Below are 27,825 nucleotides of genomic sequence, written 5' to 3' on the forward strand. Positions count from 1 at the left end.
CACTTCTCAGATGTTTTGTTTCAGAAATTAAATGCCCAACTTTACCAGCCAATGATGTCCCCTGATGCAAAGGTGGTGCTGAGACAAGAAAGCCCTAGTGACTCAGAAAAAGCAGGTGGGATGCTCACGGTGAAGGCCCACCACACCACACGCAAGAGCCGCTGTGGGTTTGTTTACTTTCCGGATTCACAAAGAAGAGAGAAAACCCAACAGACAGAACAAAGTCCACGGCCCCAGCACACGTTACCCCACAGGCAACAGTATCACACTGCTCAAAGCTCACGCCAACCTCTTGGCCAACCTAAATTTTAGTTTTAAATAGGCAAATGCGGTTACGCTAACACCATAAACAACAGCACTCATGAACCCCACCACATGCAAGAAAAGGAGCCGAGAGGAACGGCCACTGTTCAGTTCTGTGCGTCTATCCCACAGACACAAGCACCCTAGGTGTTGTTTCTTAAGTATGGCAATACATGACACGCAAAGACAGAATGCTCACATGACCATCTCTACTTGGTGTCTTGGGTGGGGGGGTCACACACGCGGTACCCCGACTCTGAGTTCTCGCTCCAGAGAGGTCTTCTGCTTAAGGCACCAGCGTTTTCCTCGGGCACGTAGCAGCTGGGTCCCACGGCTGCAGATGGATCTGCGTTCCTCTTCCAGAAATGCACATAAAGTTTCTCGTCTTGATACAAGGTCCCTCACAATGTCTTTTCTGTCAGACACACAAGGTGTCCACTAGACTCTCAGAGAGGCCGGGCGCATGAGCAAGCCAGGGAGGGACAGAGAGAGAGAAGGAAAACAGCCATGGGCAGACCCAGGAGGAGAAGAAAGCCTCGGACCAACAGAGCAGCTTTAGAAAACCATTCTCAGACCTGCTTTTCCTGCAAAGAAAGCCTTCATCTTAGAAATTAACTCCGCTCGCGCGCCCTCTCCCTGTCTCTGTCCAAGGGGAAAAGCCACGTACAGGATATCTGCCTTTGTCAGCGAAAGAACATAACATTGACTTACCTTTCCCCACAGCTATTGTCTGTCCTCTTTCAAAATGACATCACGGAAAGCAATCATGAAATTTACATGGGGGGGTGCAGGGTGGATGGGAAGGAGAGGGAAGGCAGCTGCCTCCCTGACAGCGGTCACATGTGGGGAAGCCTGTGTGCGGGTTTCAATTAAATATCTTCTCCCCTTAGTGTGCGAACTCCTAAGCCAGCTAAAGGCGACGTCTCATTTACTTAATGACCGCTCTCATTAGCAGCAGTGGCACGGGCTGGCGGAGAGGCTCCTTTGTAAATACGCTACCCATGAACCCTTGGGGCTCCAATATATCTGTTTACTCTCCGAGGTGAAATAAATTTACAGTATAGCATCAGAGAGATGGATCTGCTGACTTGGGGAGTGAGAGGTGCCCAGGCTGGCAGAGCCCCTGTCTCCTGCTCCAAGCCTCAGCCAGCAGAAGATGCCTGCATTTGCCCACACTGATTCATAATTAATATGCAGCATGACTGGGGTTTTTTAATGCAAAACACACAAAAGGGCAGAGAGCGTCACAACTGCCATGCTCACCCCCCTCTGCTTTCTCCACCAGTGGTTCAGTCCAATAATTCCTAATAGCAGCAACCGGAATGACAGATGCCCTGGGTTAGCACGGCTGCAGCAAAAGTACTTTACAATATTTATTGGTGGTTAGGAATATGACCTACCATCATAAAGAACGGACTGCAGAATTTATTACTCAGATGAACCAAGAGTGTTACATATTGGCTCATCTGCATATTCAAGGATCAGTGACTTAAACAGATATGCAGTTTTTTAAGTGCGTAAAAGGTACTAAGGGCCACGGACCAAAAAATAAAGTCGCGCACACAAAGAATGGATCAGGAAAAAGATACTTTTCTTTCATCACTTGTTTTCTTTTTGTTTTAAGTTTTAAAATAATAAAACTCTCTCAAAGAGAGCTTAGGTACTCCCTGAGACACGAGTACACTACATCTTAAAACCACTAAGTTTATCTCAGCCAAAGGGAAGCACACCACTCAAGTTCTCTGCTCTATCTTTTTGAGTCTTTTTCAAACTGCCTGCAAGGAGCTATCCAATGAAAATCAAGAGGAGGAAAATCCATATCACACACAACAGAAGTGTCCACCCACTCTTTAAGCAACCCAATTGTCTGCTTTCTCATCTGTCAGGTTGTGATTTTTTTCCACATTCAGGGATAAATGTAGAAATTTCCTCGGTAAAAGTACCCAAGAGTCAAGGTATTCTTGCTTACTATCCAAATTCCCTTTTCTTACTGATAAATCAGGCAAATAATTGTCCATTATCATAATCAGGTTGTTAGAAACTGTACTGTGAAACACGACACAAACTGAATTTCAGACACCTGCAAAGAATGGACTGTCACCGGCCAGCGTGAGAGCCAGTAAAATTCATGGCTCAGAAGTTCAACGCAGGGATTTCAACAGACAGTCGGTATCATTTCTTAGTGGGTTATGCAGGAACACAACGACCCCAACTTAATTAGCGCTAAAGGTCTGAGGTCACCAAAAGCACAAATGAGACAGAACTAAAACATTAAGCTTTCTCTAAGACAGCATGCTTTAAAAATCATCTAAAACTCTTCCATGAGCAATTATTTCTCACATGCAGTGCTGCTTCACATTACGCGTAAACCAACCAGCTTCATCCTGAAGCAAGTCTGCTCAGTTCTCAAGCACACATCATTATTCTCAACAAATAAAACACAGAAGGTACTCAGGGAAATCTTTTAGATTGAGCAAAAGGAAATAAACGTAAGCCTTCACTGGTCAAGCCGAGGATGAAATATTAATTAGCCAAATGAGAATAGTTTGAGGCTCCTACGTTGCCTGCCTAACATTGTTTTTATTCTTCCATAGCTCATATCTGTTAGCATAGACGGACATGTTCAGTTGAGAGCTCTCCTGAAAAGCCATTTTCTGCCTCCTCTGGACACACTGTGAGTGCTGGGATATTTTACATCCCAAACCTTTGGCATTCAGAAATTCTATTAAACTCTTATCGGCAGTCTGCAGGCTCAGGCAGTCCTGCTCGCCATTGTTCCTCGATGAAGATGGAATCAAAGCGGGGGCCGGTGCTGAATCAGCCGTATTTCCCAGCAACGTTCAGTGTTTCATGGAGGTATTTCATTCATACGTGTAACAGTCAAACTTAGGGAACAACAACAAACAGACGTAACAACAGGGAGAGGTCAAAATGTGCCACAAAAAGACCTGGTGCAGCATAATTATTTTTTCAGGTAACCGAAATTCTGTTTGAGCAAACCTAAGTCTTGCAGTATCTCACACCTCCTCCCTGGATGAGCACGGCTTCCTGAGGTGGGCAGCTCTGGTGGTCAGGAACGGGCCTCTGGACTCCACCTGAGGCTGCTCAGGGCTCGCATTCGGAACGTGCTCAGAAACTTCAAATCTGTTCCAAGAACCTAGAGAGAAGCCCTGGGAGCTCCCACTGAGCTGCTTCAGAAGATGAGTTTTGATGAATAAGGTTCAGAATCTTTAGCTGACTCCACCAAGAGAACCAAGGAGGAGTTACAGGACAGGAGCAAGTACAAGACTTTGCCAGCAAGTTGCTGAGGTTTGGCGGCTTCCTTCAGCCTGAGCAGAGGGGCGGCGGACGCGCCTGGGTTGATCAGCACTTTGGACAGCTCCCCCTCCCCCAGAGCCGGGCTTTGTTCTCCTCACACACTCTGAGCCAGGACCCGCATTCAGCAGCAGTGACTGAACTCCAGGCTGGGAGAGGCAGTTAGTTCCAGACACGCCTCCCTCCCCTGCTTGTAAGTGACAACAGCAAGGTATAACAGAGAACTTTCTCACATGGAGTGAGGACCTGTCAGGAGTTTTTTAAATCATAAAATATTTTCTTTTCTATAATTAAGCATGAAGCACGTTGTTCCTTTAAGCTTTATTTCATAAAAATCTGTGGGGAAGTCGCATGAGACTTTTTTTTTTTTTTTTTTTTTGGTGAGGAGATCAGCCCTGTGCTAACATCCCCAATCCTCCTCTTTTTTTGCTGAGGAAGACGGCCCTGGGCTAACATCTGTGCCCATCTTCCTCCACTTTGTATGGGACGCCGCCACAGCATGGCTTGCCAAGCAGTGCGTCGGCGCGCGCCCGGGATCCGAACCAGCGAACCCCGGGCCGCCGCAGCGGAGCGCGCGCACCTAACCGCTTGCGCCACCGGGCCGGCCCCTGCATGAGACTTTTAAGTTTAGGAAGATCCACAGGAAAGCAATCTCTGTCTAACTGGAGGGTCCTCGAACTCCACACAGGGAGAAAAGGGGAGATTTGCAAAACCAAACTTGTGGCTGCAGCACTTGCTGAGGAAGTGCTTTGTGGGAGCTGGGGGAAACAGGCTTAATGCTCACTTAGCTGGTAAGATCATTTCAAATAAAGTGCAATTACTTGTGCAAATCTGCACACAGACATTCCCAGTGTCAGTTCATTTGCTTCATAAAAACTCTTTCAAGTAACTTTGGTCTACACTTTCTGCCTCTGTGATTGGCGCCGCCCTCTCTGGTGACCAGCTGGGGGCGAGGGTTTCCTTGTTTCCTCTGAAAGGTCCCTGCAGATGGGCGCCCGCCTTAAAGCTGCAGACGACAATTAGGGCCGTTGTGTGCGAGCCGAGATGGTCAGCATTAATATTGTATACGAACAGCTGAGGGCGAGGGGGGTGCTGCCCCAGGCAGACTCTGGCAGATGGAGCAAACAAAACCGAGAGCCACTCTCACCAACACCCTGGGATGACTTTGTGTGCCTGTCTCACACTCGCTGAGTTGCGAGCTTCTCTCATACACACACATGCACACACGCACACACACACTCTGGGCCACATTGTGAGACTGTTTCATGCTGAGACGTCAAACACACCCAACCCTTTGACACTGTGTGAACACGCTTATATCCACAAACACACACATTTGGGAGATTTTTGTGGAGCTCACATACTAGCTCTTGCTCTAACACTGTGTTAATGTTTCACACACACACACACACACACACACACACACGGAGTAACTTTGCATGTGATAGGAACATAAGCATCAATGCTCCAGCCAAAGCTCCTTTACTACAGTAAGTCCCAGGTGGACATCTCGGTCACACACACAAAGACGTGAGGGGCACTCATGCCTTCTCTCCACCCCACCTTCCCCAGAGCCTCGTAGCCCCTGCACCTGGACACACACTCCTGCCTGCTGCCCTCCCACCTCCAACCTTCGGAGGCAAGCCCACAGACAGGGCAACCTTGCCAGGGTTCTGCAAGCCACATGATCAGCTAGAAGGGGAGGCATCGGGCCACTTTCCAGGGCTCTGGCCTTGCTCAGGAGGGAGCATGTGTCTGTCACCTCCTTTCTGGCTGCCCAGAAAAGAGCATTGAGAGCTGATGGGGACACATAGCTAATTAATCCCTTTGGCATCTTGGCAAAAACATGTGAACAGGCCCAGGGAGGGATGCGCAGGGCTGGGGGGAGGTACGCACCCAGGAAGGTCCCGCAGAGTGTCATCCTGGCTGGGCGGGCACACCTCCACTCCGAAGCCTGGACACACAGTCACTTCATGCTGGAAAAAGTTGCTGTACAAACTTCTGTGTCCCCAGGCCCTGGGGAGTCCCCCTCTCATCCAGCCAATCGGGGCCAGGGAGCAGATGATCACAAACTGATGCCCTGCCAATGAGGCTCTCTTCCCTACACAATGGGCCCCAGGCCACAGACAATGAGCCCCGCCTGCAGGTGGGGGGAGCAAAGACACCCCCCCACCCCCCCCCCACCCCCCCCACCCCCCCCACCCCCCCCCCCCCCCCCCCCCCCCCCGCGCACTAACGGACTAACAAGTGAGGGAGGGGAGGGGCCTTTCCCGGAGAGGCTTCCCCTCCTCTGCCCACCCCTTCCCCCCTCCCCCACGTTCCCCTTCCTCTTCCTCTTTCCTCCCCTCCCTCCTCACCTTCCCCCTCCCCCAATCCCCCTCCTCAACTTTCTCCCTCCTCCGCCCCTCCCCCATTCTCCTCCCCCCTCCCCCTTTCCCCTCCCACTTTTCTTCTCTCCCTGCTTCACCCCAGACCAAGTCAGGCCAGAAACCTGATGGGAGACTAGTGAGGATGGGGTGGGGTGGGATCAGGTCTGCGGAGCCTTGGCCTCTGCCCAACACAATCATTGGCTGAGGAGGGGCAGGCCCTGTGGCCCCTGAACTATAGACTCCCCACCACCCAGGCAGGAAGCCTTGGTGGGGGGCAGGTGAAGGGAGGACCAGGAACCAACTCCCTCAGGGGTGGAGGGTTAGGAGGGGAGGGCCTCGAGGGGGCAGGGGAGAAACTTGGGTGCGGTGGGGAGTCGGGGAGGTCTTTCTGGGATGATTCCTCCCGCCTCACCCCATGTCCATGACCCTTGGCTGCCCTTCAGGGCCCTTTGGAGCAACAGAGCTTAGCCATTGCAAGACCTGGCTGGACACTCTTAGCCTCCACCTGGCTTCCCGTGAAGCTGGAAGAAGCTCCCACTCAGCACTGAGGCAACTCAGGTGTGCCCTCCTGGGGAGGTCTCCATCCCCTCCTCAGCTCTGGGTGCTCACCTGCCTGTGTGCAAGTGTCTGAGCCCAACAGGTAGAGGCCTGGTTGCAGCCTGCAGCAGCTAAGGCCCACAACAGAATCCTATATTCACTGCTTCAACGGGGGGCCTGGGAGACAAGGCTGGGCGGGGCTCTCTCAGGCTGTGAAAGGGCCCAAAGATGGACCCCTGGGAGGTGGGAGGGGGCAGATGAGGCCGAAGGCCCCTTCTGGAACATTCCTCTAGGGCAGAAGGCCTCAAAGCTGGCCCCTGGGGTGGTGGGGTTAAGAAAAGGAACTGCCAGTCCCTGTCCTCACAGACTGACCTCTGAGTGTAGCTGGAGGGTGATGAGGAGCATCCACTCAGGCCAGCGGGGAGTGCCAGGCACCCCAGACACCGTGCAAGTCGGAGGGACGGGTGTGGAGGGTCAAGCTTCACTGTCCTGGAGCCAGGAGGAGGCAGATCCGGCCAGAGCCTGGGCCATCCCCAGTCCCCTCACAGCCCCATGACTGCCAGCAAACAGTTGAATGTCTCCACGTCTGCAGTGAGGCCCCCAGTGGGGGAAGCTGGGGTGGGAAATGGACAGGCGGGGGGTCCAAAGAAAAGTGTGCCCGGAATGGAACTCGGGCTGGAGGAAGGGCCGGGCTGCTGAGGGTCTGGTGGCGGGTTTGGGGCACAGTGAGGGCCATGTGGGACTCCAGGTTGCAGCCGGAGCCATTGGATGGGAACAGTGCACTTACAGAGAGGGGGAGACTCAGGGAGAGCAGGCTTGTGGGAACAGCTCTGTGTCCTCAGGACGTGGGTTCCAGTCTGAGGCTCAGGGCCAAGATCAGGCTGGAAATAAAAGGTGAGTCATCTGCTCAGAGGACAGCACGATGGAGGGAGGTGTGTGCTGACAGGCTAGTAAGGGTGTGGGGAGAGTGGGGACAGGGGCAGATGGGGAACAGGGGCAGATGGGGGAACAGGGGCAGATGGGGGAACAGGGGCAGATGGGGGAACGGGGGCAGATGGGGGAACAGGGGCAGATGGGGGAACAGGGGCAGATGAGGGAACAGGGGCAGATGGGGAACAGGGGCAGATGGGGGAACAGGGGCAGATGGGGGAACAGGGGCAGATGAGGGAACAGGGGCAGATGGGGGAACAGGGGCAGATGGGCAACGGGGGCAGATGGGGCAACGGGGGCAGATGGGGGAACGGGGGCAGATGAGGGAACAGGGGCAGATGGGGAACGGGGCAGTTGAGGGAACGGGGTAGATGAGGGAACGGGGGCAGATGAGGGAACAGGGGCAGATGGGGAACAGGGCAGATGGGGAACAGGGTAGATGAGGGAACAGGGGCAGATGGGGGAACGGGGGCAGATGAGGGAACAGGGGCAGATGGGGAACAGGGGCAGATGAGGGAACAGGGGCAGATGAGGGAACAGGGTCAGATGGGCAACAGGGCAGATGGGCAACAGGGGCAGATGGGGGAACAGGGGCAGATGAGAGAACAGTGGCAGATGGGGAACAGGGCAGTTGAGGGAACAGGGTAGATGAGGGAACAGGGGCTGATGGGCAACAGGGCAGATGGGGGAACAGGGGCAGATGAGGGAACAGGGGCAGGTGGGGGGCAGGGGAGAATGAGGGGCAGGGAAAGATGGGCAAACAGGGATAGATAGGGGGAAAAGGGGCAAATATGAGGGCAGAGCAGAAGCAAAGTGAGGGAATGTGGCCACAGACGCTGCTGGAGCAGGGTGGGAGACTCCCTTTGGGTCTGTCACTCCTTGTCTGCAGTGACTGATGTGCTTACGGATAAGTGACCTTGGGTGAGCTATCCAACTCTTCTGTGACTCAGTTTCCTCATCTACAAAATGAGGGCAACTGGGGCACCTTCCTTGTGTACCCCCAGACAGGGCCCACACGGGTGGCTGGTGCTGAGTCATGGCTGTCGGTTGCCATCACTCACACCCCCTGGCCTCCATACCTCGGAGACCCCCAGGAAGCCCAAAGTCTCCCTCCAGCACCAGAGACCCCAGGGGCCTGCAGTTAGCAGTTCCACCTCATTCTACCTGATCGGGGCTCCCTAACCTTGGGGAAAATGTCTTCTTTGAATCAAGATTGATTATTTAAAGTAACAATGGGGGAATCTAGAAATGCTCGTGTGTTTCCTTTAACAAAACCAAATGGCTTCACGATCCGTCCAGGACAAAGCACCTGGACAAGTTCAGAGTCCACGTGCTCTGAAGGCCTAAGGGGCTGCAGGGGATCTGCAAGGCTCTCCACTCCCACTGCAGTATGCTCAGGGACCAGCAGGAGCAGCACAAGAGGCCCAGGCCCATTCTAACAAGTCCTCCCGGTGACGTGCAGGCCCCTTAGAGTTTGAGGAGCATCTGCCTCTGGCCACAGCCGACCTGGGAGAGCTCCCTGTCTGCAGGCTGTGGCTCTTGCTGTCGAGGGCAGCGGTCAGCCCAGTCTCTCTCAGGGGCTCTATGTGGCCAGGGGACCTCCCTCCCCTTGACCAGAGCCAGGGCACCCCACCCCTCAGGACACCACGTGTCACAGCTATGTTCCCACTTGAGACTCAAACAGGCGCCGGCTCTCAGCCTGACCGCTCAAGAAACAGCTAGCACGGGGTCTGCCCTGCTGGGCCTGTCCTGGGGGCACTGCAGCATCATGGCCATGGCAGTTCAGGCTGGCACAGTTTCCGGTGGCTTTAGTTAGAGCCCCGCCCAGATTGCACCCAAGAAGGCCCTCGGAGCCGCCCCTCGGTCTCCCTCACCCACTCTGCCACTACCCGGGCCTCCCCAGGTCCTCCCAGAGCACGGTCTACAGCACTGAGGCTGGGACACCGCCCCTTCCCTCATCCTCCAAAGGCCAGAGGGGCCCCGAAGTGATAACTCAAGCCGTGAGCAGGCCTGCGTGCTGCTCAGAGGCAGAACAGGGACAGCACATGGGATGTGGCCATCCTGTGGGGATGGGACAGGGTGAGTGTCCGCCAGCCACGGCTCTGAGCAGATGGAAAAGCAGAGCAGAAGACAATCCAAGGACCCATGTCTCCCGGACCTCAGGCTCTGGGTGGAGGCGGGAGCCCAACATTCCTGGGCTCTCTGGGCAGCTCTCAGCAGATGAGGAATAACTCAGGTCAAGGGGCAGCACCAGGAAGGGTAATGCCTGCATCCGGGTCACCACGAAAATCTGGAAATATCACAGAGACAATTGCAATCCCAGCCCATGCAGCTGGTATCAGGGTGCTGCCTCCCCAGGGTGAAGGGCAAGGAGAGCGAGGGACTCAGGGAGTGAGTGGATCAGAGATTGAGGGGATCAAAGAATGAGGGGCCAGAGAGTGAGGGGCCAGAGAGTGAGGGCATCAGAGAGTGAGGGGCCCAGAGATGAGAGGATCAGAGAGGCAGGGGCCAGAGGGTGAGGGGATCAGAGATGAGGGGATCAGAGAGTGAGGGGCCCAGAGATGAGGGGATCAGAGAGTGAGGGGATCAGAGATGAAGGGATCAGAGAGTGAGGGCATCAGAGAGTGAAGGCATCAGAGTGAGGGCCCAGAGATGAGGGGATCAGAGAGTGAGGGCCCAGAGAGTGAGGGGATCAGAGAGTGAAGGGATCAGAGAGTGAGGACCCAGAGAGTGAGGGGATCAGAGAGTGAGGGGATCAGAGAGTGAGGGGCCACAGAGTGAGGGGATCAGAGAGTGAGGGGATCAGAGATGAGGGTGTCAGAGATTGAGGGGCCAGAGAGCGAGGGGATCAGAGGGTGAGGGGCCCAGAGAGTGAGGGGCCCAGATGGTGAGGGGCCCGGAGGGTGAGGGGCCCGAAGGGTGAGGGGCCCAGAGGGTGAGGGGCCCAGACGGTGAGGGGATCAGAGGGCCAGGGACCCAGAGAGTGAGGGGATCAGAGGGTCAAGGGCCCAGAGGGTGAGGAGATCAGAGGGTCAGGGGCCCAGAGGGTGAGGGGCCCAGATGGTGAGGGGCCTGGAAGGTGAGGGTCCCGGAAGGTGAGGGGCCCAGACGGTGAGGGAATCAGAGGGTCAGGGACACAGAGGGTGAGGGGATCAGAAGGTCAGGGGCCCAGAGAGTGAGGGTATCAGAGGGTGAGGGGCCCAGACGGTGAGGGGATCAGAGGGTGAGGGGCCCAGAGAGTGAAGGGCCCAGACAGTGAGACGCCCAGAGAGTGAGGGGATCAGAGAGTGAGGGGCCCAGAAGGTGAGAGGATCAGAGGGTGAGGGGCCCAGAAGGTGAGGGGCCCAGAAGGTGAGAGGATCAGAGGGTGAGGGGCCCAGAAGGTGAGGGGCCCAGATGGTGAGGGGATCAGAGGGTGAGGGGCCCAGAGGGTGAGGGGATCAGAGGGTTAGGGGCCCAGAAGGTAAGGGGCCCAGACGGTGAGGGGATCAGAGGGTGAGGGGATCAGAGAGTGAGGGGATCAGATGATGAGGGGCCCAGAGGGTGAGGGGATCAGAGGGTGAGCGGCCCAGATGGTGAGGGGATCAGAGAGTGAGGGGCCCAGAGAGTGAGAGGATCAGAGGGTGAGGGGATCAGAGAGTGAGTGTTTGCTCCTCTCGGGTATGTAGAGTCCACAAAGCTCTAAACTGTGTCAGTTAGCCTCCCCTCCACCCCTGACAGGACCTTCTTGGGGTACATGATGGAGGAAAAGGGGAGCAGGGCGGGGAAAGGTCCAGATGGAGGAGTGTGGGAGCCACTACCCTGCTGACTGCTCTAGGCCCATCCTGGATGGTGACAGGGACTGGAAGCCTCCTCAGGGCTGGCCCTGCCAGGACAGAGAAGGCAAGAGGAAGGGAGAGCAGCTGACCAGTAAGAGCAAGGAGGAAGCCAGAGAAAAGACCAGCACAAGAGAGACCGTGATGGGAGGGGCCGGAGACGGGGGTCAAGGGAACAGGACACGGAGACGGACACAAACAGGCAGGAAAGGAGTCGGTATGGTGACAAAGGAGAGATGGAGGCAGAGACCAGAGGGTCTCAGATAGAGTGAGGAAAGTAGAGAGGGAGACTGAGGGGCTTTGAAGGCGAGCAACAGGCCGCCAGGGCCCCCAGAACGTGCACGGGGACAGCAGCTGCCCCCAGGGAGACGTGAGCACCAGTAGAAGCTTCCCCTGATTCTGTGCTCTCCATGGCCTTGCACCCTGCAGGGGTCACACCTCATCTGCTTGTGCGTGTGCATGTGCCTGTTTGTGTGTGTGTGTGTGCACATGCTTGTGTGTGTTTTGTGTGCTTGCATGTGGGTGTGCACACACGCATGGGGGACAGAGGGCTCGGTACTTTGCCCTGCTCAAGGTTCTGTTTAAATGGCTTTAGAATTCTGCTCCCAGAACAGATGGCCTCAGAGATAATGCCACCCAGGAGCCTGGACGGAGAGTGAGTCCTCAGGCGGTTGCCATGGCAGGCCAGGCTGGTGGCATCTGCTTATTAGCGGCCACGAGAGCACAGCCCACAAATGTCAAGACAGGCTCATGCGGAGGGGAGCCCCCCAGCAGAGCCCCAGGAGGGAAACACCTTTGCCTGAACATCTGGCCCCCACAGCAGCAAGAACAGAGCTTGGTGGAGCTGGTGGGCACTGGCTGGCCACAGGCGTGGTCAGAGGACAACAAATAGTCTGGCCACGTCAGGAGAAACACTCGCTCCCAAGACTCAGTTCCCAGATGCCCAGGCTGGAGCCCAGGACATGCTGATCCTGGGTGGTTCCAACCACACCCAGCATTGGAGACCAAGAGCCAGCCCAGAGCCAAAGCACACTCTGGGTGTGACGGGAACAGCTCCCTGGGCAAGTAAAGGGTGAGGGGAGAGACCTTGCCAGACCCCAGTCTCACATACCATGCCCTGGGGTGAAGGCCTTCCCATCCCAGCTGGGGCCCCGGAGCCCAGAAGTGGCAAAAGGCAGATGGAGGCCTTGACACAGCTGGTAGCGGGGGTCAGATCCTGCTGCCAGCTCTCCTGTCATCCCCACAAGCACACTAATCCCACCGGGGAAGCCAGGCTGGTTGTCCCAACTGGTCACTTGACCCATGGTTCCAGTCCCTGGGGAAGATGAACAAGAGAGATCCCATCTACACCAGGCGTCATGCACCTCCACACATGGAGTCCCCCTGCAGGGCTAACAGTGTTGTTTCCGACTTGCAGACGTGGCTCAGAAGGGCCAAGGGCCCACAGCTCCCAGGACAGAGCTGGGACTGGAGCACAGGACCATCTTGAGCCAAAGCCTTCTGGGCCTTCTGCACCACAAAGAGAGGCCTCGGTGGTGCCTTCCTCAGGGAGGAAGGGCTGGGGAAAGGCTCAGGGTGCAGGTAGTGAAAGCCTCTGGGGGAGGAGGGGTCCCACTCTAACTTCAAAGGGAGAATGGGGGGGCCAGCGTGGGGGCGATGTTGAAGCCCCACCTGCCTCATCCTAGTCCCAGCCCTGGAGTGAGCAGGAGGCATCTGATGGGAACATGAGCAAAGCCAGAAGGGCGGGGGGCAGCAGGGACGGCTGAGGGGCCCCGGGCAGGTGCCTGAAAGACACGTCCACCAGGACAACTACAGGGAACACTGACCACAGGGCCTCCAGGGCTTTGGGCCTGGTCAGCCTAGGACTGCCCAACTCACCAGTGGGCCTGAACCAGGCCAGGCCTAACAGCTCTGCCAGGGCCCCAAGGTCACACCTTCCCCTGGACCCCAACCCAATTCAAGCTCTAGATATCACAGCCTTCACAGGTTAGAGCAGCTTGGAACCTTTCAACCCCTGTGTAGTCCTCCTACCCCACACTCACAAACACACGCACATACACACCAGAGCCCTGAACCTGCTGGTAAGGCTGCAATGAGCCCATCAACAGCCCTGACCTCTCCGTGCCCTAACCCTGCCACCCAGGAGTGCACGGATGGAGGGATAGATGGATGGATGGATGCACAGATGAGGGATGGGTGGGCGGATGGGTGCATCAGATTTGCTGAGCAGATCAGCACGTGAGGGAGGGGCCACCTCCGGGTGTGGACACAGGGGACATGGCTCATTGTGGGCAACCAGAATAACAATCCACAATGACCCTGGAGCCCAGAACCCTACATGCCCCTCTCCACCTGACTCCCACCACACACACACACCTAGAGCCCCGAACACATCCAGGCAAGGCAACCCCGTGCCCAGCCAGAGGCCTGGATGACAACATCAACTTCAACTCCACAGGCCGGGCACCCCTGAGTCTGGAAGGAAAGAGGGGCAGGCCAACAGAACGTGGCCACCCCCGGCCCTGGGAACACAGGTCGGGGTAGGAGATGTGGGAGAGGCTCCCAGAAGAGGGCCCAGAGCTGGCTGGGAGGTGGGCGCTAGGACCCAGCACCTTCCCCGACCTTCACCAAGGTGGGTAATCAGGACTTGAGGACATCAGGAGAGTGGGATGCCTCTGATCCATAAGGCTCCCACATTGTCAGACGGCAAAGAATACCAGAGCGGTATCGCAAAAATCTGGGTGCGTGTCCAACGTTTACACTTTAAAATTCAACGCTTTTTACAGTTGGACTGCTCACTATACAATTGCTGGATTAATAAAAACACTCCAGCCACACAGCGACATCAGGGTCTGTTGATGGACCTGCTGAGCCTCACCGTCCTGCCTGGCTGAGCACCGCCCCGTCTGGAGGGAGCCCAGAAAGTCTTCATGGGAGGCCTTTGTGAAAGTGCAGCCTGGGCCGAGGGCTCCTCCCGCCACTGCAGGGACCCCAGCAGCCCGTCTCCAGCAGGTACAGGGCCTCAGTTCCTCCTCACATGAGCTCTTGCAGCCTGTTCCCCATGCTTCCCACTCCCCCAATTATAGACAAGAAACTGAGGCCCAGACAGTGACTAAAGGTGACAAGGCTCCAGGGGGAGCTAATGGCCGAACAAGGGCTCCCCAGAGGCCCCAAAGACCAGAGTCCACCTCCTCCCACTGGTCCGGGAGCAAGGCAGCAGGTCTGAGGAGGCAGCAGGGGAACAAAACCCACTTTCCGAGTGGCCATTGTCCCACCACCTGTGCTCCCGTGCTGCTGGCCCTCCCAGCGCAGGCTGCTCGCCCCACTCCCACTGCTTCAGCTGCACCAGGCAGGGGCACCTGTATGCAAATCCCGTGGAGGGCCCAGGGGAAGGGTTGAGTGGACCAGACATGAGCAGGGTGCTGGAGAGGAGAGCAGGGGAGGAGAATGGCTCAGGGGAGCACTGGTGACCTTGGGGTGACATCCACATGCTCAGGGTGGCCACAGACCACCACCTGAGAAGGGACAAGTAGGATCATAGGAAGAGGGCCTGTGAGCCCCCACCCTGAGCATGGGAGCCCCGTGGCTGAGGAACAGGACGCTTATGGGCTTGCAGTGGACCTTGGCACATCAGTCACCGTGTGAACTTGAAGCTGCTGGCCCATCCATTCACACAGCTTCGAAGTTTCCTTGGGAACACCGCCATGGACCAGCCTGAGTTTGCATAAAACAATAATGACGATCAAGATGGTGGTAGCACCAGCTTACAGTCAGCACAGTGAGTTGTCACTGTGTTTCAGGCAAGACTGCTTCTACCTGTCTTATGGGCTCAGAAAGGTTAAAGGGCTTCTCTGAGGTCCATGGAATTGGGCCACAACGGAGCCATGGCACTAGTGCCCCGTCCTGTATCAGCCAAGATGGACTTGTTGGGAGCTCAAAAACCCTGCCGACATCCCACAGCGTCACACAGAGCACATGCAGCGCCAGAGCCTGGGACAGACACTCGCGCCCACACTGCACACACTCAGTGTGTGAGAAGTGGGGCCGGCAGATATGCAGAGTCCTGAGACCACACAAAGCCCTGGGGTCAGATTCAAGGCAGCTGAGATTCAGCTGGACATCAAAGTGCACAGAAGGACCCCACACAGCTGACTCTGAGGGGGACCCAGAAGCATGGGGCATAGCCCGCTGCTAGCTTCTCGGTCAAAGAAGCCTCCCAACACCGCAGGAGGCTCCAAGTTACCAAGGGCGCCTGCAAACTCCTGCCGCTCCCGTCCTGTCCCTTTGTGCTACTGAACCTTCCTCACCGATGTTTGCAGAAGGCTGATTTCTCCCAGAGCCACGGAGAAGGCAAATGGCCAACTGGCAGAGGAGACTTATCTGTAATTGGGGCTTTCAGGTCGCAATTGCCACCTCTGTCTCCAACTACCCCCGGAAGGACGACGGGTGGGACGCTCCTGGCAGCCAATCAGCATCCTGTGGACAGAGGGGCCGGGCAGGCGCAGCACCTCATGTGTCATCCTCTTGTCTCGGCTCCAAAGCCAATTCTGGACTCGTCCTTAGCCCAGGCCTTGTCACCTGGGGGACCAGAGGGCCTGCCGTGCCTGCCCTCCCCAGCAGCTACCCCAGCCTCTTCCCCTGTGTTCCTGAGCTCCGACTTCCCCACAAGGCCGGTTCTGAGCAACCCGAGCAACTCAGATGCCCCGAGCCTGAAGTCCCCAGCACTTACCACCCTGCACCGTGGAATAACCTGGATGTGTGTGTGTGGTCATCTCTGGCCCGCTGAAAGGCGCGCTCCACAGGAGTCCCAGAGGGCTCAGGCACCCCTAAGGCACTTGTGAAATACGTGTCGAATGAAGCAACAAACAATGGTTGAACGGCTCAACTGTCTCCTGAGTTCTCCCAGAGCAGACCGCCTCACGTCCTGCTCCAGTGGCTGCTCCCAGGCCCTCCAGTGGCTGCCCACAGAGACCCTTACCCCTCAGTCCTACCGTGGCCAAGGCGCTGATGTCCGGCTGTGGCCCTGCGGCTCTCTCTCTGCGTGCCCCAGCCGCAGTCCTTGCCTCGCAGTCCCCTGCTGAGGCTCTCCCCCTCCCCATAGCCGCCCGGGCCCTCTCCTCCTCTGAGAGGCCTTCCCGACACCCGTCCAACCACCCCAGATGCTGCTCTCTCATCCTCACACTCACCTGAGCCCTGGTGACCCTGGACACATGTATCGGCCAGACCGTTCCCCATGACACCCCCTCCCCCACAGAGCAGGGCCTGCCCATTCTCCACACTGCACCCCCTAGGGAAGGGTCTGCCCATTCCCTGGCACCCCCACACCAAGAACGTGCTCCCCTGCTTTCTGACTGAGTGAACATGAAGACCAGAGCGAGGGGCAGAGGCCGCCTGCTTCGGGAGAGTTGCTGTGAGTCCTCTGGGTCTCTGTGCCCCTCATGGAGCTAAGAGAAGGGGCGAGGAAGCCTCAACCAGAAAGAGGAACCTCTGTAGCCCCAGACCATGTGGCCCGGGCCCCTCACAAACTGTCCCCAGCTGCCCCGGAGGTCTGCAGACCCCCACGCTCGGTCACCACATCTCAGCAGGCAAGAACGTGGCAGAAAAGGCCGAAGCCATGTTCCTGTGGTCAGAAACGGGGGCACTGCTTGGGGTGTCCTCCCCTCGGTCCCCCTGATCAGCAAGTCCTGCCCACTCCAAGCTCTCAGGGTGCAGAGCCAGGAGGCCAGGCCAGGCCAGGGCGTGGACAGGGCCTCGCTCATCCGTGCAGCAGGACCCTTCAGCACTGACTGCCGGGCTGACCCCAGGGTGGCCTCCGGCTCACCACCCTGCACGGCGAGAGGACAGTGCTGTGGGGAGGCTCCCAGAGCCCATGCAAGAGTAGGGCCAGCCCCAGCCAGACCTCCCCGGTTAGCAGACTTTGTCCTCGACGCAGGTTCAGAGGCGAAAGTTCTCAGCGCCCTGGGAGCCTCCTGACCCGAACCATAATCCCGACCCCACCCTGCTCAGCCACTTGGCCTTTTGACCAGAGGGTCTCCCAAAAGTCTCCTGGACTGTGTGGGGTCTGTGGGGGGTTGGCCCACCACGGGCCTGGCTCCAGAGAGAATAGCACGAGAGGGAGCATTAGGGACCATGCTCCACATGAGGCTGAGCCCAGTCTTGCCACTCACTGGGGGAAGTGTCACCTGCCAGCCCATGAACCCCTGTAACACCCCTGTAACAAACAGAGCCCCTCCCCCTCTCAGGGCCAGGAGCCCATCCACCCCACTCCTGGGTCCCAGAGCATAGACAGAGGGTGGCAGGCCCCTGGTCTTGCAAGAATAATGACCATCCTTGACAGCAGCTCCCGGCAGCCAGTGCAATCCCTTGCCTTGCCAGTTCACTGAGTCCCTCCAGCAGCCTGTGAGCAAAACTCCAGTCTCCCCAGGCCACAGACCAGAAAGCTAAGGCCCAGAGAAGAGAGCCAAGAGCTGAACCCAGGGCTTCTGCCTCAAGAGAGCACACTCCTGTCCCTGCACTCCGCTGTCTCGCAGCGAGAACCCACAGACGGGGAGAAGTGACAGCAGGTGGCAGAAGCAGAGGGGCTGTTTGTGTGTGTTCTGTGTGTACGTCTGCACGTGCACTATGTGTGCGCACCTGTGGTTGCCTGTGTGTGCACGTCTTGTACAAGTGTACACACACATTTGTGTGCCTGTGTGTGTGCATGCCTGCCTGTTGTGTGGGTCTGTGTGTCCACATCTGTGTATGTGTGTCTGTGTGTGCATGTCTCTGCATGTGTGCATTGCACATCCATGTGTTTACACGTATGCACATCTACGTGCGCACACATGAGTGTGCATACATGTCTGTGAGTGCAATCACAAATGTGTGCACAACACCATTCCTGCCCCCATGAAGGGAGTGGAGCTGGAGAAAGCACAAGAGCTACAGATCTGGCCCCACACCTACAAGAGGGCCGCATGTGGACCAGCCTCCATCAGGTGCCGTCTAGTGAGTGTGCACCTGGATACAGGCCAAGGTCCAGCCCTCCCCACCCACCCCCATTGAGGTCTACTTCCCTCTCAACCCAGGCCCATCACATTGCCCTACATTCCCCCCCTCAGGCCTTCCTTGAGGGGGGCCATGCGTGTCCCCTAGACCATGGCTTCCTGGGCCTCCCGCTCCCACAGGCCTGTGCACACACTGGCCACAGTGGAGACACTCTCCAATTGCCCACCGCCGAGGGAACAGGCTGCATCTCAAGGCCTCAGCTCCTTTAGAGGCCTGCTGGACCCCTTGGCCAGTTGGTTAGAGCCCTCTGCTCTGCGTGTGGTCCCCTCACTGCACCCATCTTCATGTGCACATGCATGCCTCTATTCGTGTCTCTCCCACTGCACCCATCTGCGTGTGCACATGCGTGCCTCTATTCGTGTCTCTCCCACTGCAGACATCTGGTCTGCTTTGCTCAGGCTGCTCGCTGCCCAGCCCCCAGCATGGCCTGTGTGAATTCCTGCCAGTGCCTGCTGGCTGACTCCCTCAAACCTGAGCCTGCGGGGTGTCCACAGGCTCAGCCACAAGCTGCCTGCAGCTGTTTGCCTTCTGCAGATGATGATCCAAAGCCTTCATCTTCCGGCCTCTCTTTGGTAGTTTTTCAGTTATCCTGCATGCAGGTTTATTATGTTGGAAATTGCATCATTAGGAAGTGAAAACTCATAATGGGAACAGCAAGCACCAGGGAAGGAACATCCCGGCCATTAAGCAACCTTGAGGTCCCTCCATCTTCCTCTGGTCTCATCCTGTGTGTGTGCAGAAGCCCTCTGTGGAGCTGGGAGCAGGGGACAGGAGGCAGTCTCTCTCTACCGAACATCCTCAACTCCAGGTACCTGCACACAAGGTCAGAAGGGAGGTTTTGATGAAGTGAAATGTCTCCAACATGAAGAGTTACCTTGAATTTGAGATGATGCCCTTCCAGGTGGGGGGCATCTAACACACTTGCTGTTTTGAACAGACGGTGACATGAGTTCGCAGTTCACAGCAGCTGTGTGGGTGGTTCCACGGTTTCTAAGGGAATTTTACTGGGTTGTGAGATCCCCAAGTCTGGAGCTCACTGCCTTGTACCCCTCAGCATCGCTTCCTGGGGGGACTCCCTGGGCGCACACACCTGCTCAGTGGCAACACAAGGCATGGATACCTGCATGTGCTCAGGCCAAGCGCAATGGATTCCAGTGAAGGCTGCCGGGGGGCATGAGTATGGACAGCCAGAGCAGGACAGGGATGGCTGGACATAGGTGTCAATTTAACACCTATGGGAGTGGGGGCAGGCTGGTCCCCTTCATCTTCTGTCAAGATGCAAACACCTCCAGAGCCCATCTCAGACCATTTCAGCTGTCTGCAGGGAACTGTGTCTGCCTGCCTGGCCTGGCCCCCATGACATGCGAGGGCATGGGAAGTATCTCTGTGGAGTCAGGCATGCCCCTTCCTTGGCTGGAGAACAGGTGGGGCTTGCCCAGCACCTCCCTACACCCACCTGACAGCAGCACCACCCTGTCAGCCCCATCGCTTCAGGATAAAGACACAGGCCTCCACCTGCCCGCAGGACCCCCTTCAGGCCTCAGCCTGCCCCTTCCTCCCCTGAGCTCAGCCACATTCAGGTTTGCTCCCTCCCGCCTCCCAGGCTTTGTCCTCCCAGCTCCTTCCCTGGATCCTCCTGCTAAGCCCTCTCTGGGAAGCTTCCAGATTAGGTCAGAGTGTCCTTGGAATTCTCTGGGCCCCTAGTCCCCTCCTCCTGGCAGCCCTGATCACAGATGGAATTGCACAAGTAATTGTGTCATCATGTGTCCAGCATCCCACTCCTCAGGGAGAAGATGAGGGGCAGCATGGGTCTGTCCTACGCGGCGCCTAGCTCAAGGCCTGCTCAGAGTTTCAGATCAGTGTAGATGAAGGAAGAAAGGAAGGACATTGGTAGGACTGCTGACGCCCCCAACACACACACATCTGAGGGAGGCTGCGCTGGTGGGGGGTCTCCCAGAGGAGGCTCCTAGAACAGGCCTTCTTTGAGAGGCTGGGGGAGTGGGGAGGGGCAGGGCCGGAAGGCTTGGGGAGGGGTGGGTGGGTCCCAACACAAAGGGCTCTGTCTGCACAGTCGGGCCCTGCACCTGCCTTGCTCCCGCCTCCATCCACTGGCTTGGTGGAGGGGCCCAGGCCTCCAATGAGGGGGTCTGCAGCACAGAGGGGTCAGCTCCTCCAAGTGGCTCTAGAGCTGGCTCAGAAAGCCTTTGCCACATGCAGGGCCCCAGGGCTGGGCACCCACTCGCCCTGGTGTGCAGAGTGCAGAGGCTTCCTTCTAAGGCACAGATCCCCATCCCACAGCAGAGGGCAAAGGGTGCCCCAGAGTGGGGCAGAGGCTGGCACATTTCTCCAACCCCAGAAAACTGCTGCAGACTCCTTCCCTCTCCCCAGAGACCACAGAAGTGGGAGTAGCTGTCATGAGCAGGAATGTCACAGACAAACTCACCCAGTGCCCTCAACACCCTGAGGGCAGGGATTTAATCCTCCTCCTCCTCCCGGCAAGGGGGGTCAGGGAGATCCGTGAGAGGGAGGCAGGGGGGCAGGGAGGGAGGGAAGAGGAGAGAGAAGGGGGGGAGAGGGAGGGCAAGGAGAGAGGAGGAAGGGGAATGGGGGAGAGGACAACAGGGAGAGGGGAGGGAGGGGGGAGAAGAGGGAGGGGAGGGGGAGGGAGGGGAGGCGCAGAGAGGAGGTGCCAGCTAGGGTCAGGGCTCTGAATGTGCACCGGGCACCTTGGCTCAGTGGCTGAGCTCCTAACCAGCTCCTCACTTTGTCTCCTCCGCAAGCCTAGGCCCAGGGTCTCAAGGGATGTGGATTATCATTTCCTTGTCCCCCCACCCCCACCCATCCCACTCCATTCCTGTCTCAGGCCCTGTGTCTCTGGGTCTCTCCCCTGGGCTGCCAACCCTCCCCTCCGCAGGCCCTGGAGAAGTGTGTCCAGAGTGGATCTCCAGGAGAAGCAGGACCAGCCAGGCTGGGGGACAAGAGGGGACGGGGCAGGTGGGGGTGCGAGTGCGTCTCTGCACAGCCTAGCGCTAGTTCTCCCTAATTGCTTTAAAGTTGTACTAATTGAACTGATTGAAAACAGAGTCTGGGGGGATGAAGGAAGGAGAGGGTGCTGTCTGAGAAGTCAGCAGCCCATCCCCCAGCGCAGGCTGAAGCCCCTCAGCTGCTCAGAGGCTCAGCCAGGGCAGCTCTTTGTCTCCTGAACCCAGGCCTAGCCCGAGGACCCTGTCAGACTTGGAGTTGGGGCTGGTGCACACAGGGAGAAGGGACCAGACTCAAACCCAGGGCATATCCAGGCCCAGGACAGGACACAGGCAGGGCTGACTGTGGGCGGGACAGGGCCCCAGTCTCCCTTATACGGGCAGAATCCACAAGCGGGTCTGAGGCGCCCCACCAGGCCCCTGGGCTGCAGGCAGCCCAGCCTGCTGGTCCACTGATACACTCAACAAGCATCAGTCCCCACAGTACCAGGCCCAGAGCTGAGCACAGGGGTCCTGGGGCCCCCCAGACTCCCACAGCCCTCTGTGCACCTGCCACACTTCAGTGCAGTTATGACAGATGTGTTCCCCCACACAGCTAGGAGAGCTAATGCAGGCCTGGGCCACATCCTCCTCTAGACCCCAAAGGAGGGAACCAGGAAACACTAGGGAAGGGGAGTGGGCATGAATGACCCTTTACCAGCTCAGGATACCAACAGAGGCGTGGGCTTTTCTTTCTCCAGCTAATGTGCAAGCGTCCAAATCTTCTATAAGCACAAAGCCTAGGATAAGCCCACTCCTCCAACGTGCACCCTTGGTTGTCCAGAGCAGCTGGGGGCTCACTCAGTCCAAGAGGGCCAGCCCCGTCCCTGAATCAGGTGGAGAGAAGCTGCTCCAGCCACAGCCACAAGGTGTCACTGTGGAACAGGGGTCCACCACAGCCCTGTTGACTCTGGCCTCTGGTTCTGTGGTCTCTCTGCTGTCCCCATTCCCGCCGGCTCCTATAGGGACAGGGATCATGATTCTTTTTTTTTTTTTTTTTAATTTTTATTTATTTATTTTTTCCCCCCAAAGCCCCATAGATGGTTGTATGTCATAGCTGCACATCCTTCTAGTTGCTGTATGTGGGACGTGGCCTCAGCATGGCCGGAGAAGCGGTGCGTCTGTGCGAGCCCGGGATCCAAACCCGGGCCGCCAGCAGCGGAGCACACGCACTTAACCGCTAAGCCATGGGTCTGGCCCAGGGATCATGATTCTGATCAGCTTAAGCACAACACAGATCCAAAGCCTGGGGTCTCCCCACAGTATCCCACTGTGTACCACCCACGAATCTCCAGGCCCTTGTGTCTCTCTCTTTCTCCCTGAGTGAACCCCTGGCGTCCTTTCCTACCAGCCAATGTCAGTCTGGACACTCCCGACCCATCACAGTGGCTCTAACAATGTTTGCTCTAGAAAATGAAGGGATAGTGGGATGAGAATGCTCTCTCCCTTTCCTCCCGAGAGGCTCCAATGCAAATATGTCTTCCTCCCAAGCTTGGCCTCGCAACACGGCTAGAGCATGGAGTCCAGCATGGAGGGGAAGCCCTCAGAGGAATATTTTGGGAGGCTCTGCCCACAGAAAGTGCTCAGCCAATTTCTCTGTACTAAGGGGGTCTGGAGAGGACTCCATAAATGCCACCCAGAAGATGGCTCAGTCACTCTCGGAGAGTTCAGAAACCAAGGCCCAGGGGCAGGTACCACAGTGTCTGAGTGCCGGGTGAGAAGTCAGAGTGAGGGGTCTCACCCAGAGGATCTACCAGCTCAGGCTCCACTTTGCTTCAGCTCCACATGGGCTCACTCTGGGGGCAGCCTGCAGAGGGGACATGGGAAGGAGGGGACGAGAGCTCCTGAGGGGCCGGCCTGGGAGAAGGGTTCACGCCACACCCAGTATACAGAAGGTGGTTCACAGGAAGTTGAATAAAGAACTGAATGAAGGTGTGAGCAGATCTGAGACCTCCCTCAGCACTCTATGAGGCACCTCCTGGGGAGATGGGGCTGAACACCCACAAACAAGGAGCAGGACTTGAGCATTAGGAACATGGCTGCTTAAGGAAGCAGATTTCAGTTTTATGCAATTCTTGGTCTCACAGAGAGATGGGTGGGGAGACTTCCAGGCAAGCTGAGGGGCTGTGAGAAAGGCAGGGAGAGAGGCAAGGCGAGGCTTGCCCTGGGGGCTGTGAGAAAGGCAGGGAGAGAGGCAAGGTGAGGCTTGTCCTGGGGGCTGTGAGGTTCGGGAGCCAGAGAAGGAAAGGCAGTCAGGACAGGTCAGCAGGGCCGTCACGTGGGGCCTCAACGGTCGGGGGAGCCCTGACTCAGAGCAGGGACAGCAGGACAGAGCAGGGCTTGAGCAAGCTGCAGAGGAGGGGAGCCCCACCAGGAGGGGGGTGGGCACAGCCTTAGAGCTGGTGGTCCCGGAGGCCGGCTGTGGGGAGTCATTACAAACAGCAGGATTGGGGAAGTGGGAATATTGGGAGCACGGAGAGAGGTGGCTGGATAATGAGCTGATTGGCAAAGGGGTAAACAGCAATAGCTTGACGAAAACATGTTCATGGCGCAATTAGCAGCTGTGCCACAAATAAAAGTTTAGCTGTGTTTATTATAAACTTGTTGAGCCACAGGAAATAGCTCTCCATGATGGAGCCAGCCTTTAATACTCTGTTTACGTCATGAGCTGCCTTCTGTAGGGCACATAATTAAGTGTGCTCTCAGCGTCGAAGGGCTCACTCTGCAGATCTCCAGCCCTCTCCATCCCATATCTCTATGCCCAACCCTATCCTGACCCAGTACTTGACCCCCAAAGCCTGGATGGAGAGGACTGACCCCTCCCTGGGCCACACGTGGCCTCCACTGCCCAGATTCTGCTGCAGACATGTGTCCTCACCTGAGCTCCAGGTTCCCAGAAGTGCCATTCTGACTCATTGTCACCTGCTCAGCACCAGCCTCCTTGAGGCCAGAAACTGAGCCTGCCTGGCCCCCGGCCCCCCCTCAGCTCTCCCCAGATGCCTCTGCCCTGGACTCTTTCCCTTCTCTTCAGCTGTTCCCCTACAAAATCCTGCCGGAACACTCAAAGTCCTCCCTCCGCCCACCCCACCACCTCCTGCTCACTCCCCACACCAGAGGTGAACTTCCTTCAGCATGATACCTCTTCACTCCATCCCTCGTAAGCTTTTTTTTTTTTAATTTTTAAGCATGAAAATGTTCAAACAGACGGTAGTAAACACTCGGGCCTTCACCATCCTTACCTGAGGGAGCATCTCTGAAATTGGTTTGCATCATCTCCCTGCATGTTTTCATAGTTGTACCACCTACACACACATCCAAGAACAGCACATCACATTCTTTGCAGATTACATTAATGTGATCACACAGAAAAAACCCTTTGCAACTTGCTATGAGCGCTCCACATTATTTCTGAGGTGAATCAGAGTTGATCTGGCTGATTTTAGCCTGTGTGGTATTACACGGAATGAGTAAGCCACACCTCTGTGTTTTTCTGCCGAGGAACACCCAGGTCCACTTTTTTGTCATGACAGGTACATCTTCAATGACCCTATCTTCTTGCTGCTGGGTGCTGCCGATGACCCTGGGAGATTGGGACGACCCTGGGGGACACGGATGACCCTGGGGGTTTCGGATGATGCTGGGGGACTCGGACAACCCTGGGGGACTCAGATGATTCTGGGGGACGTGGACGACCCTGGGGGATTCAGATGACGCTGGGGGACGTGGATGACCCTGGGGGATTCAGATGACCCTGGGGGACTCGGACGACCCTGGGGGACTCAGATGACGCTGGGGGACGTGGATGACCCTGGGTGCTGCGGATGAGGCTCTCCAGGGCTCGTGCTGTTCACCACAGCATGAAGTTCACCCCTTCACGTCCACTCATCCATGCTTGGAGGACCCGAATTTCCAATTTCACCGTCCTCTTGTGCTTTCTGGTTACTAGTGAAGTTGGGTGTCTTTTCATAAGATTTGGTGCTGTAGAGACAGCCTCATGGAGAGGTGGGAGGCACCACATACTCAAGTTCCCAATGATTGGCCAAAGACCCAGAACATCAGGACAGTCATGAGCACAGAAGAGGCTTCTCCCAGGTCTCGCTCCCTGAAGACTCTGGGCCTAGAACATTCTCCATGCCAAACAGCCCTGTGTGGCGCCTTTCACGCCTTTCCTCACCTCAGTGAGGGTTGCATCAGGGTCTCCTGCTGCTCACAGGCAGCTCAGCACCTGCAGGGCCACTTCCTCATCTGGGGACAGATGGAGGCGGCGTGCAGGGCTCCCCAAAACCACTTCTCCACCCGCACTCTCTCTGGAAAGCTCGTCTCTGCATAGCCGTGTGGCCCTATTTTTCTATTCAGGTGTGATTCTTATCGATTTGTCAGCATTTCCCCCATGTTTGGGGAGTAACGCTTGCTAGTCGTGTGTCTTACACACGTCCACATCCAGCTGGGGCTCCGCTCTTTCCTTCGGTTATGACTCTTTGCACCTTCACCCTGAACCTGCGCATGCAGTTCCCCTGCCCACAACAGGGATCCCCGGGCCTCCCTCTGGGAAGCGGGCCCCCTGCAGCAGCCTCACAGCACTCTGCTGCTACACGCTTTAAGCATGTTTTGAGTGTTTTTTAGAACTCCTTTTCATCATAGAAGGAATGGGGTGACGTTGCCAACCTGGAAAACAGGAAAGCAAAGCACTCTTCCGCTGTCCTGAGTGTGTTTTCACACCGCTGTACAGACGCACGCTCCCCTGTGGCAGCTGCGCGGTGCTGAGTCTTCCGGCTCTTCTAGCCGACGTCTGTCTCAACTCCAGGCATGTCTGCCCGGCAGAGGACGGAGATGAGGAGGAGTTGGCCAGAGCCTCAGAGCAGCAGACTCCCCAGGACTCGGCTGTGAAGGGACAAAGGCTGGCAGGCCTTGGGTTTACTTCTTAGTGACACGCTGCTGCGTGTGTGGAAGTCCACAGGGCAGGACTCAGCTGAAGGGGAGAGAAGGACGGCTGCGGGGGGACAGCTTTCTCCACTGCCCCGGCCCCTCCCCACCTCCGGCAGGGCCTTGCCTTGTGCAGCCCCCTTGTCTGGGATGGTCTTCCCTGCCCCATCCCAACTAAACGAGCGAGCTACGGTGTTTCCCACGCCCCAGCAGCCCCGTCACTGCTCTTGCTTTCTTTTCCGGGAGTGTCTGTCCCCCCAGACCATGGGCCCTGTCAGTGCAGCAACTGCATCTGCTTAAGGAAAACACGTTTATCTCCAGTGCCGAGTGGCTACCTGGCCCACAGGAGCACTGCCTTCCCCTCTGTGTGGCATCTTCTGTGGGGCATGAGGGGGGGAAGGTCTTGGGGTCAGGACAGCTGCTGTCTCCACACCAGCCCACGCCTCCCCCAGACGAGGGTGGGAGGAAGGCCGCAGCACCCAGCCAGCCTGAGAAGGATGGCAGACAGTGAGCTGTCCCTCTAATTTCCTCCCAGGCAAAGCCTCCAGACTACAAAAACAACATTTTAATTTAAATTCCAATTCCACATTCATTCAAGGAGCAGCTCTGAGCAGGGATTTCATTAAAGGCTTTAATAGATTTTATAGGACTTGTCACATCCGGAAAGGTGATGGAGCAAATGCATTTTCTCTGCTTCCAGAATTTCAACAACAGCTCGGAAAACAAATTTACCATGAAAATGCAGAGCAGTCCAGCCTTGTACAGACAAGGAGAAATGACCCTCACTTCAGGTAAACAGAGAGATAGTGACCCTCCCTCCCTCCCCACACACCGGGGCTACAGCCACCAAGGAAATCAAAGGACGGGCAAGACCCAGGTGTAGAGAGAATTCTGCCTGGACCTGGGGACAAGGGGTCCCAGGTGGCCCAAGTCCCGGCTGCGCCCTGCAGGATGGGGCAGGACACACCGCCTGTGAGTGGTGGGCATGCTAGACAGGGCTCTTGGTTTGGGGTAGGGGAAGCAGCTTGAACTCTGACCTGGCTTCCTTCCCTCTTTCCTGCAGGAATCCAGCCCCTCAGACCCAGGCAGCAGCTCAGCCACATCAGCAACAAAGACCCAGGTAGGGTGACCAGCTCATCAAGGTTTGCCCAGACTGTCCTGCGTTAAAACTGGGAGTCCCAGAAACCCCCTCATCCAGGCAAACCACAGGGCCACAGGGCCAGACAAGCAGCAGGTCAGCCCCTCAAACCGCCCCACACGCAGGGCTTCTGTGTCACCCTCAGCCCCCCTGTGCACCTGCCTGGGCCCCCACGGATTCCGCAAATTCAAATGCCACCAGCAGAACCGATCTCTGCCCTTGGATCCCCTCCCCAGCCAGGGCACTTGCAGTCCTGCGGGGCAGGGTCTCCTCCGGGTCCTGGACACCTTCCGCCAGATTCCCCAAGGGCAAGGTCCTGCCAGCTCTCCTCGCCTCCCCACCTTCTCCTCTGACCTGGCACGCACCGTGGGGGCCACCCCCTGCGCACACCACATCCCATCTCATGTTGCCCAAGCTCTGCCCACTGT

The 27,825-nt window shown here is 56.9% G+C and overlaps 1 protein-coding gene across 1 annotated transcript in view; it reads right to left on the bottom strand.

The window, feature by feature from the left end:
• Nucleotides 1-5,554, bottom strand: part of MYT1 (myelin transcription factor 1) — a 69,178-nt gene extending 63,624 nt beyond the window's left edge. The window contains exon 1 of the mRNA XM_058562222.1: nt 5,515-5,554. Within this exon, the coding sequence (XP_058418205.1) occupies nt 5,515-5,539 (25 nt within the window). The 5' untranslated portion in view covers nt 5,540-5,554. The remainder of the gene's footprint in view (nt 1-5,514) is intronic.
• Between the last annotated feature and the right edge of the window lie 22,271 nt (nt 5,555-27,825).

This window comes from Diceros bicornis, chromosome 19 (genome assembly GCF_020826845.1).
Source record: "Diceros bicornis minor isolate mBicDic1 chromosome 19, mDicBic1.mat.cur, whole genome shotgun sequence".
NCBI lineage: Eukaryota > Metazoa > Chordata > Mammalia > Perissodactyla > Rhinocerotidae > Diceros > Diceros bicornis.